Genomic DNA, 12,946 nt, shown 5'->3' with positions numbered 1-12,946 from the left:
CATAGACAAAGTCATGGGTTGGTCACATCCGATTTTTTCCTACTGGTGATTAAAAATAAATGAAAAAATATTGAAAAGGGTTAAACCTTTCGGGACAAATGTGACAAATATGTATGTATTTCAAGTCCAATTAAAATTTTGTCCGGGGATTTCACTATTTTTAGTACTTTTCTCCGTAATAACAATACTTGTTTTTACAGCAAAGCAACGACACTGGATTAATAGGAATCCTTAGCAATTAATCCGAAACTTTCGACGACATTCCACCATTGAAACGGTAAATCCTTAACAATACAATTGAAAATGGCGAATGGTAAATTTATAATCGAATGAAAAATTCCGTCGGGGGTTAAGAGAGAGTATATGTACCTTGCATTAAAAAGTCATGATTCTATTGTATGCATAATTGATTTTTAAAAGGTCAAAATTTTCCGATAATTCGTCCCGAATGCAATCAAAAATTCAATTTCGCCAAAATTGTTCGATACGCTCGTTTCCAAAGTCACAATACAATATTATTTTAATATTGTTTAAAGTTTTCGATGGCTAATTAAGTTGTCAGTAACATAATGAAACTCCTGTGAATAAATTGTTTATATATTTCATAAAATATATTATATATTTCATAATATACATATTGTAATTAAAGCTGTGTGCATACGTAACACAAGCACGATGTTTAAATATGAATTTATTTAAATTTAAATATTTATTTATAATATACATTTCGTTTGTGCTCATATGTATGCCTCCTCACGCTTATACTACCCGAATAGGCTCTTATTGGAAATTCATGAGATTTGAACCAACTAAATGTGTATATATACATACATACATATTATATTATAGTGCATATTTGGTCCATTACTGGTTATACGTTTTTTTCTCAATATAAACACTCAAAATTTATTTGGAAACTTTATTTCTTATACATTTCTTAACATTCTATTTTTAATTAAATTAACAACATTATATTTTTAATTGAAAATAAGAATAGAAAGTTTGTTATTTATTTCATTTGACGACGGTGTATTTATACGATATATGTATCTCACGATTTTACCTGCAAAATTTTTTGTAATTATTGTTTAATTGCCTGATAGAATTTGTAAAAATGCCGTCGCGATATAAAAACATTACATTAGTAAAATAGCGATGGGTTAAATTTTTCTTTTTAAGCCCGGTATATTTTATTACAACATAAGGGATGGCAAGAAATAAAAAAAAAGCGAACGGCAGTTCAGTTAACTTTCCAGGACAATGTATTCCAAATTGAAATATTTCGAACGTTAAATAAATTTATCGTCAGTTCGGATCTGGAAAAAAGGCACATTTTTATTTATGGTAATGGACACGGTTTCGGGATATTAGGGATATGTATCGGCTTGGAGATATTTCGAAGCTGCATCTCGTGATTATTTTCATTAATTATTCATTTTAAAAGTTTTTACAATCACAAAATCCTTCGCCTGAAACGAACATAACTATGTTTAATACATATGTATATACAAAAATAAATAAATGTATACATTAGAGCAGTATTCATTTTTACTAGCCTCTTCTTACTTGGCTTTCGATTTTTTCGTGTGATTTTTTTGATTTTGCATTAAGTAAAAATCTCTTTGTGAAAGTTTCATAGTCTAACGATTTTCTTTATAGATGTTGAACGAGGATAAAAAAACATAATATCTCGACCTTAAAAGAGTGCAATTACTTGTTTTCTACAAAGTACATAAAAAGAACTTTGACAAAAAATTGCGTCCTTTCAAGACTGAAATATTTATATTTTTTTGTGAATATTTTAAATCTCTAGAATATATGTATAATAAAGTAAAAAATTTATCGTTAGACTTTTATAAACAGTTCCATAGTATGAGTACCATTCTAATATGTTTACTATGTTGTAATGTACCGTAGAAGGGTTTCAGTATAGTTTGGTGGGTTCCCGAAAAGCATTAAATTGCATTAATTGCATTAGATGCATTAAATTGCACTGAATAGTAGCGCAGTTTCGAAAAGTCATAATTTCCAAAGGCGCTCAAAAAGAACTTACGCAATAGAATTCCCCAAAAAGAAAGGTTAGTACTCTCGGATAACATCCGAATACCCACCCCTTGATGCTTTTTTGTGGAATTCTATTGCGTTAGTTCTCTTTGAGCATATTTGAAAGTCTCGAGAGTGCAACCTTCTCGAATGCATTTTTCCGGTCACCGGTTTGGAGATTGTGCTCGTAGAACTCCCATACAAAAACGCCCGGACAATGCCGGACAAGTCTATTATTCAAATTCAAATATTGAACTGCTATATTCAGCACAATATATCATGGCATTCCAACTTATCGTAGACTGGTTGTAGAAGGTTCGGAACACATCTTTTTCAAACTTTATCCGTCCGAGTAACGCTAGGCGAAGTCTGGATATGCCTGGCTTTGACGGGTATTGATAAATAACAGTGATATCCTACCACTGCAGTATTCGCATAACGCATTTTTGGCAAACGCTCATTTGCCAGATTCCATACCGAACCATTTTTATAATAAATACACAGGAAAATATGTACATACATAAGTAACGTAGAGTACGGAAAGTTTATATAAATTTGAAAACCTGATTTAATTTCAAATACTAAAAATAAACTCAGTATTTGGCGTTATAACATTGAAACGACCGTGTGTTTGATTCGTTATATTGGTTTGGAAAGGACGGATTATAGGCTTGAGTAATGAAATTTCACGGTAAAGTCACTCTATCAACGTGAACAAGCAATCAATTTCACTGATACTATCATGACGTTCGCAAATCATCCGTAGTCAACAGACCGTTATCCCTTCCGGCTGCGTTGCAGCATAACACAATTACGTGGCGACGATAGTTGTGGGGATAGATAGCGTATATATGTATATACATATACATATATATATATATATATATATATATAGGGTTGCCATAATTGTCAAGCATTGATACGGGACATTTATGTGCTACATAAATAAAACATGGAAAAGTAGGTAGGTAATAGTTTATTTTAAAAAATTAGTCTTTTTTAGCCCAATCATATTTTAACGATGATTTAACTTTTTTAATTTAATCGTTTTCCTCTTTAACATGATTAAAAAATTGGCCGCAAGTCATTTTAAAATTATACTGGCAAATCAAAATTGCCTCAACTGTCTCAACTGCCAGCTTATTTCTTTCATCCGACCATTGTGTTGACATCAGGGAAAATATTCTCTCCACATTGGCATTGTTGGCTGGAATGGCAAATATTCACATAGTTTTATTAAACATGACTTCTGTTCAATATGCTTGGTATCTCTAAAAAACTTCAGCCATTTCTCTTCCATACTCAATTTCAGCGTTGTCTCACGTTTTCGTTGGTATTATTTTTATTTAAATAATCTTTTAAATATACGAACTGGTTGAAATGAAGCTCATTGTTTCCAACATTTATGTTCCTTACTTGCAAATATTCAACGGTTCGTTCTATTTCCCTCCATTCAGGAACTTGCTTGAGAGTCATCCAATCGAAAGCATTAAATTTTTTGAATGATTGGGACCACTTATCAATGTATTCCACAGCAGTGTTAAAGAAATCGACAGTCTGTTTTTCGAAAGTTTCCCCTTTGGCACTGTTTCCAGAATCAAGCTTTAAGAGATTCAAGATTTTTTTTTGTCGTCATTCCAATAAAATTGGATTTTTTTCTCTCGATCATATGTCGTTTTGTCTCTTCTAATAAAGACTACTTCCAGGACTGTGATGTTTGATTTTTCTATTTTTTTAATTTGAGATTCAAATGTATTGAGCTGTGAATGCAAGAAGCAAAAATAAGCTTCACTCATTGGATCATCAAAAAATATATTTAAGGGCTTCTGGTGGTCTGTCTTCGTTAGCGAAAAAATCTTTTAATGGCTGCCACAGATTCAATATTCTTTCAATTGCAGGTAAAAGTGATAACCACCTAGTCCCAACGTAGGATAATAAGTTTTGGTAGGCAACACCAACATATTCACAAAAGTCTTTGAGTTTTTCAGTCCTCACGGTGTAAATGTTAAAGTACTTGAATATCTTGACGACTATTGATTGAACATCGACAGTCAAAACATCAGCGGCTATTGATAGTGTGCTGGACATCCTATGCCTTCAATATCTCTTTCCAATTCAGAATTCAGTTTAAAAAACACATTATTTCTTCCAGCTCGGTTTAGACCTCCGAAGTTAGTGTTCGTATTATCTCCACAAAAAGCGATAAGCTTATCCATGGGAATATTTAGATTTAGATCCTTGCCGCGCCGATTCTCTCACGATGGGTTTAGGGAGAAAACGGGACAAATACGGGACAAATTGTAATACGGGACCGAGTAGTGAAATACGGGACGTATGGCAACTCTACATATATATAAATATTTATATATAAAATTTTCATAATAAATAATACTTTTCATACCAGTATTTTCAAATTCAACTATGTGTATACAATTTAAACACAATAATAAAAGTGATACATTATAAACCTTTTTTTTTTTTTCATTTTGCCCTGAACAAAATGTCAATTTTAGATTTACAAGGTAAATAGTAATGTTGGTGACCAGACAAATCCGCGGAAGACATTGCCGCGCCGACAAACCCACACAACAATGCCGCGCGTAACAACCCCGTCAATACAGCGCAAAACAAAAATACACAATTTAATTTAATAAAACAAAAGTTCTTTTTAGGAGATAGGACGATAGAAGAAAAAAAGGTGTATTAAAAAATTTATACATATGTATATATGTATATATTGAACAAAGCATCAAGGCTACATCTACAGCCGTCATGAAGCTTTTTGACGATCTCGCGAAAGTTTAATTTTTATCTTTTAGCGGAATTTAATATATTCCGTTATAGTTTGGCGTTTTTGATACTTTTGAAAACAAATATTTCCAATTATTTTCATTGCAATTGGAAACTTTCATAAAACAAATATTATTTTGTAATTTTTTGAAAAGTATGAAGCCCCCAATTAATGACTATATTTCCCAAGACTCAAAACGGGATGTTCCGCAAAAGATTTCCCTCCCCATATAAAAAAATTCGTTGAACGTCCAAAAATGATGTAATACAATAAACAATAATTACGAAATAAAATACTTCTATATATACTGTTTGCTACCAATGTTTCCTCTAGGCAAATTAGTCTCTGGGCATTTAGCGAAATCTATTAAAAGTTTAATTATTTAATTAATTAATTAATTAATTTTTCTATTGGTGTTTAATTTTGTTTATATGTAGGTAGGTAGATAGTTTTACCATTTATTTCATATTAAACAATTAAATATAAATATATTTAAAAGATATTTGAAAAAAATTCGACCGCGTGCGGATTGAACACAGGATGGTCACATTTATATAGTTTTTTTTTTTAATTTAATAACTTAATATGCCAACACCCATGCGATGGTATTTCATCGGGTAGAACACTATTAGCACTATAACCTTGTTATACCTCTCATTATACATATGTACATATATACAATAGTTATTTTAATATAAAATGCTTATTTTGTCAAACCGATGATTGTTCGTACAGATGTTTCGCCGACAATGCTCTTGTGCAGTCATCAAATATCATATCATATATGTAACATTGTAGCGTAGGGGTGGGTGAAGGATCCAAATAAAAGACCAAAGTCGCTTCACAGCATTTATTGGGTGATTAAGGAGATCCACGCACTGCCAGTGCTCCGTCCAGAATGCTTCCGTATGACCTAAGTACCTGCTTATAAAAGGCAGGTCGCTCAGTGTATCTTCCTCAACACGTTTATTAACCTATTGTTATAGTCACATACCAGATATGCAGTCCCACGGTCTCGCGCTGTCGGTTCTGAGAACTCGAACTCGGTTATGAGAAGCGGTAAATGGCTGGGTGTCGTTACCCACCACTAACTCCATTCGGAGGTCTCCATTGTTAGCCGACAGCAACTAAGCTTGGATATAATACTTGAAAATCAATTATAACGATGGCTCCTTTTAGTATATGATCATTTCATATCAAGTATCAAATTTTGATAAAAGAAAACCAGTTTGCATCTCAGGTGCCTGAATTTTTGTCGTCTGAAAGCGCCATCCTGTTGAAAAGTAAATTTCTCACCCCACGAGAAAACGCACGCTTTAAAACAGCAAAGTTAATCAAGAAATTTTAGCAGAAGTCAAACTTATATATGTACTTTACTTTCACGACGTATTAAACCAGTGGGAGCCGTAGTTTTGACACCACGAATGGACTCGTTCCATTTTCACATAAAATGCCCCATGCGATTTAATCTCTGGACTGCAAAGCGAACTGGAGCAGTAAAAAACTTCAACCGTAATAAAATTCACGGACATTTTCCTCTTTGCAGAATCGATAATATGCACATTTTCCTACCTTGAGCACACACACAAACCGACCACTTCCGAGAGCTCACACCGTGTCCACCGATGCTACCCAAGCACTAGACGAGATGCCGGTGATTTACGACATTGGTGAGACTGAAGGATGCATCCTGTCAGACCAGGACGAGCTGCTTCATGAGGATACGGACAGCAGCACAGACTCCGAAGATACACCTACCACCTGCTCGGCCAGAGCCTCCCTCAACAGGTAACAATCCAATCAATATCCCAATTAGTATTGATAGAATATAGAAATGACTGAATATATGGATAAAGAGGAAATGAGAATTACTGTTTCATATAAAACTGACGCAATTTGTATAGCATTGTTATTCATCGAAAATTGGCTTACAGGATATGTATGTACATGTATCGGTGTCCCCAGACCACAGAAGTACTGTATTCGAATATGTAAATTATTAATGCGGTTTTGTTCATGTTTTCATATACTGTCACAACTTTTCAATGTTTATATCGGAAACTTTTCAAACTTTATAATGTCAATATACTGACATGTATCAATTCGTTTATAAAATCACCCATTGTGAAATGTCAACGGGAGAAAAAATTAGACAGCTCAAATACATACATATGTAAATTATGAAAATTGAAATTATGACTGAATTGGTAGTAGTAACGACAAAATCGGCAAAACTATTTGAATATTATTTCGTAATGTACATCATACATAAAATGTACATGCATTCACCCCCCCAGACTACCCGCGATGACCAATTACTAATTACCCCTTGGCTATACTACCTCTAGACTAATTGGCAATTAGTCTAGAGGTAGTATAGCCAAGGGGCCGCTCATTGTTCCATTGTTGTAAATCCTTTATAAAAAAGGTTCGGCAAACCTTTAACAATGCATTTACAACATTTGAACAATACGTGGCCTACCTTCTGGGTCCGGGCTTGCCGGGCAATTACATTTCGCATTGCATTTTGATCAAGAAATACAACATTGTTCGTGCGTATAGCGTTCGGTAGAATTTGACTTTTATTCTTTTATGTTAGTTTTGAGTTCGTGTTTTGTCTTTTGAAATACTTACATTAATAAAATTTTAATATAAAATACGTAAGTTGTTAAGGGGGAGGACTAGTGTGACCGCGCGAAAAAAAGGTGATTTTTGGGAATTCAAATAAAAAAAAACTACTGGATGGAATGTTTTATCTTTTTATAGATATATTTATAGATATATACTAAATACATTGAAAATTCAGCGAGTTATACGTAATCTCCCAAGGCTCCAAAAAAAAAGTACACCCACTGCTGCAGTGATAGCGACCTTCACAGTGCCTGAAATTAAAAAAATCAAAAAGTGTATTAAACTAGAAAATATTTCCCATACCATGAACGTCGGTCAAAAAAAATTGAAATTGAACAAAATGGCGGAGTTTTAAAAAAAAATTCAAATTTCGTGCATAAATTTGTTGATTTTTGGCCAGCCAACATTACATTTTTTATTCAATCGGAAAACTGGAGGTTCATGGCACAGAGAAACATATATAAAAGAAGCTGAAAAAAAAAATCAAATCGATCGGATGATTCGTTCTCGAGTTACAACTGCAGCAAATTTGAAAAATGTAGTTGCGTGAAAAACGCGTTTAAAGTTTAAGTTACTGATTTCGTGGTTATAAATCAAGAAATATCATACCTAGTGCTAATCTGCTATTCCAGGCCCATACAATGCACCTTCCTTTTCTTTGAAAGACAGCTGTTGGGCTGCTGAAGCTTTTCTTCGAGCTGATCGGCCCTCTTTCGAAGCAGCTTGTTGAAGATGATCTGCTATTGTCACCGGCATAATCGTTTGCTGCAGGTCCAACTATTATTCCCCATCACATTGAACATTTTTTAAATAGAAGAATAGCCGTCGTTGAATATTGACGTAGCAAAATAATTGCATAATTCTATTACGTTTTTCAAACGCTCTTCAAACTACGACATCGTGATCACATTATTTTCTTTACATGTAGACCAGCGGTTTCCAAACTTTGTGCTACTACGCCTCCCTAAAAAAAAATTTTTTTTCCGCGCCTCCCTACCTTTTATTTTTTAATAGATATAATAATATAGACACGTTTTAAATAATAAACCTTTATTTAAAAATAAAATACTGAACTCTACAATAGAAAGAATAATAAAAAGGTTTTGCTATAACATAAATTTATACGAACACGTATATTTATTTTTATATTAAATTACTAATTAAACTACATCTAACACATCAAAATTGAATGCGAAGGATGTTGTTGTTTATTGGCACAAAGTTTATCAAATCTTGGGGGCAATATGGAGAGTGCCACTCGTAACTCCTTTTCGACTATTAACCTGGCTCGATATTTGGTTTTCATTGCAGCTAGTGCCGAAAAGCCCGTTTCGCATAAATAATACGTTACGAACGGTAGCAGCACTTGCATTTCTTTGCAATACAAAGATTCATACTGTCCACTAGCATTCATCCAAAATTTAATTATGGTTTCATTTTGAAACTTTTGTTTTAGTGAGCTATCGCATGATAATTCTATCAATTTTTATTTTTCGATGGTTGTCAGCTCGAATTCGTCTTCTTCATTGTAGTTAAATGGATTCTGTATCCACAAAAACTTTGAGAAATCAAGGTCTTTGAAATAATTGGAAAAATACAGCACTAAAACATCCAAGTGGTCGGTAAAAATATTTTTACTGGCTTCAATATTGGCTGTGGCCCTGAAATCTTTGGAAAGTGAAAACGTATCCAACCCATTCTTTTGTAAATTTGATTTCCATAACTTAAATTTTTTAATGAAAGCTTTTACTTTGTCTTTTTGAACAAGTAGGTGTATTTGTGATCCCTGCATTGATTTATTTAAACCGCTCAATTTTCCAAAAATTTCAACCAAATAGGCAAGTTTAACAATAAAATTATCGTTCGTCATACAAAAGTGAGTTATAATTAGCTTCCATATCAGCACACAGCTTTGCAAACAGCCTTGCTCTCAAAGGACTATTCTTAATGTTGTTTATATTTTTAATACTTTTAGCTCTGAGAATCATACAGTGTGTCCAGATAGCATGTGGTGCTTTCTTTTTGATCAATGCTTTAAGACCTGCTTTGTGTCTGGACATTGAGTGAGCTCCGTCGGTACACAGTCCAATTATTATTGTATGTCGTTCACAACGCAATTATTTCACTTTATGTCGTTTTCTTCAACAAAGCTGTCTATTATATTAAAAATTTCAATGGATGTGGTCTTCCCTAGAATGTGTTTGCAAAATAATATATCTTCTAATAGATTATTATCCGCGACATATCGAACATATGCAATTAAATGGGCATCTTTAGCTAAAACAGAGCGTATGCAAAGGCGCAATTTTTTAAATCTTCTTTTCCGGATAATTTTTTATAGGAATTAAATGTATATTTAAAAATGAAAGAAAAATAAAAAAAAACATTCATGCATTGAATTTTTACTGTTAAGCTACGATATGAAGTTTTATTTATTTGTAGATATTATGGTATGAAAATTATTTTTTTATTAAAAAGTTTTGGCGCCTCCCCTGGGAGGCGCGACTCCCAGTTTGGAAACCGCTGATGTAGACAGCACTCAAGTTTTTGTATTGGAACATCACATCAATTCAAATCCAACAATCCTTTGTAAGTGGCACTATCACCATCGCCAATATACCGCGTATATTTTGCTGTTACTCAAAAACTATTCGAGATATGCACTTGAAATTTTAGTATGTTATTTTTAAAGTACGTATATATTTTATATTAATGGAAATTTATATTTTTTAGACGATAAAAGTAAGGTTACCATTTATCGGTCTGGCAAATGAAAAGAATGCCCCTCTCTAAAACATCTCGCACCACAGATTCGGTTTTCGCCCGGCAAATCAAGCGTCAAATGGGTTGTCAGTAACAAAAATAAAATTTGACAAAAATAAATACCGACCCTGAAAACCTAATGTTAAATGAATAGGGCCAACCAAAGGGTCGTATCCTCATTCATTGTTAATTGATATGATCTTATTATTTCTATAAGTTTCTCTTACATTTCTTCAAATATGGGAATCACTGTAATCGATAACTGTCAAACTTATGTCAATTCAAGGATAAGATACCACCGTCAACACTCTGGGTGGCTAGTTCTGACCCTGGTGCCATAGCAGAGATCAGGCGTGTCAGCGATTTTTTTACATGTGCAAGACTATCTTAAAAAAACACGTGCCGCATACCACTGTGTGTTTCTGCGATGTTTCATCTATTTTATTTTATTTTATTTTATTTTATTAATTGAAAAATCAACAGACAAGATGTACAGAGATAGGTATAAAAAAAAACAAAAAGTAAATAAATAATATATGTAACATCCGAGTCCAATAATAGATTTTTACAAAAATGAAAAAGATAAATATAAGGAAAACAAATTAAAAAGTAAAGAATAAAGGCATGACAAAATATGTAGTACATTGCATAATTAAACTATAGTATTAAAATATTTGGAAAAGGTTATAAGATAGAATATAAGAAGAAATTGAAATTTACAAATATAAAAAACAAATGAAAAAGGTAAATACAAAATAAACAAATGAAAAGGAAAAGAATGAAAGCTATAATATGATTAAATAGCACTTTACATAACTAAACTAAAGTATAAAAATAATGGAAATATTGAAAAAATAGAATAGGAGAAAAAATGAATCAATCGGTCAAGATTCTCTTGATGTTAGACATGAATTGATGTAGGGAAATACCAAACAGATCAACCTCATTCAGCTCTCCGTTAAACATACGATAAACGCGCTGCAGATAAAAATATTTTTGGGAATTAGTATTGAAAGGATCAAGTGAAAAGAGTGCAACGCCATGCCATGAATACATTAACTAACCTAACTTAATCTAACCTAACCTAGCCCGTAAATAAATAAGTGTTGGCTGCTATTACGATTATCAAGTGAAAATGTAACTGGTTATGATTTCACTGAAACGTCAAATTTTATTTTTGTTACTAGCAAACCCGTTTGACGTCTGATTTTCCGGGCGAACGACGATTCTGTCGTGCGAGCTATTTTAGAGATGTTAATTTGACAATCAATGTCGTTCTGACATTTTTTTCGTGTCATATATTTTACACCTGTGCCAAAAATATTATCCCTAAAAGTAATTGTCAACGTCATGTTACGGAGAGCAAAACTTACAGTAATATTATTATAAACCTTGCATTGAATTATATTGTAATTGTATTATACTAGTTCTTATTCACGGCTTTGCTTAGTATTTTTAATATAAACAGCGTAAACATGGCGAGTCTAATAGTAAATATTCATTTATTTTTTTATTAAATTTATTTGAATCGAAAAAAAATAATATTCAACCAATCGAATCGTCGTCATAGAAAATTTGACTTGTTTTCGAATCCAACCAAAAATACTTACATACAAACTTACAAAGTCTCCTTCGAAATTATATATTAGATTAAACAAGATTAAAAATTATTTATTAAATTAAATAATATTTTAGATTAAATATGAAATAATTAAAACAAAATAAATAAATAAATTTACGTCCTTACAATGTTACAACACATTGAACGAATGCGACAGCGTGCTCGATTCTCACACTACATCGGATCGACTATAATCGAAATGCCCGGCGTTGCTCAGACGAGTGTGAACGAGACGACATGTAAGTAAGTAAGTAACCCATGTATGTAAGTTGATTCATATGGCGAATTACATTCCAACTGGTCAAAATATATTACTGTAATATAACAAAATATAACTGAAAATACAATAATAAAGTTGTCTACCAGATTAGATGGAGAGGTTAGGTTTTCGTGAAAACGTTACAATATTAAAAACAAACCCATTAGAGTTTGCTGGTTTTACTTGACAATAATTCTTTACAAAGTTAGCATCACTTAAAATCCAAAAAAAGTCGTTGCCCGATTTAATCAAATATTAGTTCAATCCCATCTTTATTCCTGAAAGTTTTGGGGTAGCTAACGTAACGTTAACGGGGTGTGATTCGGCTTACAACTAGTTGTACAACTAATCGAGACGATTATCGCTCGTAGAATTCGTCCACAAACGATACAATCACCCGAGCGACAAATTGGTACGCAGTAAGTAGCATGATGTTAAATAACGAGCCAGACGATATAGCTTTATTACGGTCAAGACCTTTTTAGTCCAGACAATTTTTTAGGCAATTGTAAACCTTTTGCTGTATGTTTACATATTCAGACTACTTTTTATCGGCATGAATTGTCCGTCTGAAAACAAATTGACCAGTCGAATTCGGCGAATTTGTTTCGATTTTTCTCCAGATTTTTTACATAATAAAAATATAGATCAATTGAACAATTTGTTGCAGCTGTCATTGTGACAATTCAACGAATAACAAAGCTGTGAATTATTTAAGAATCGAGTCATATCCCTCCCCCCCCCCGCAGCCTCCTCACTTTTATTTTATATAAAAGAGAGATTTGATTCGTTCAACTTTTTATTTTATTTTTTACATAGATGTACATATACAAGGAAG

The 12,946-nt window shown here is 32.7% G+C and overlaps 1 protein-coding gene across 1 annotated transcript in view; it reads left to right on the top strand.

The window, feature by feature from the left end:
• The window catches only part of LOC143922338 (uncharacterized), a 186,979-nt gene that overhangs the window by 128,405 nt on the left and 45,628 nt on the right, over positions 1 to 12,946 (top strand). Inside the window, exon 3 of the mRNA XM_077445562.1 lies at positions 6,381 to 6,622. Coding sequence (XP_077301688.1) covers positions 6,483 to 6,622 — 140 coding nt within the window. The 5' untranslated portion in view covers positions 6,381 to 6,482. The remainder of the gene's footprint in view (positions 1 to 6,380; positions 6,623 to 12,946) is intronic.

Source organism: Arctopsyche grandis, chromosome 2, assembly GCF_051622035.1.
Source record: "Arctopsyche grandis isolate Sample6627 chromosome 2, ASM5162203v2, whole genome shotgun sequence".
Taxonomy (NCBI): Eukaryota; Metazoa; Arthropoda; class Insecta; order Trichoptera; family Hydropsychidae; genus Arctopsyche; species Arctopsyche grandis.
Note: the sequence above shows the minus strand (reverse complement) of the source record. Positions and strands in the feature narration are given on the sequence as shown.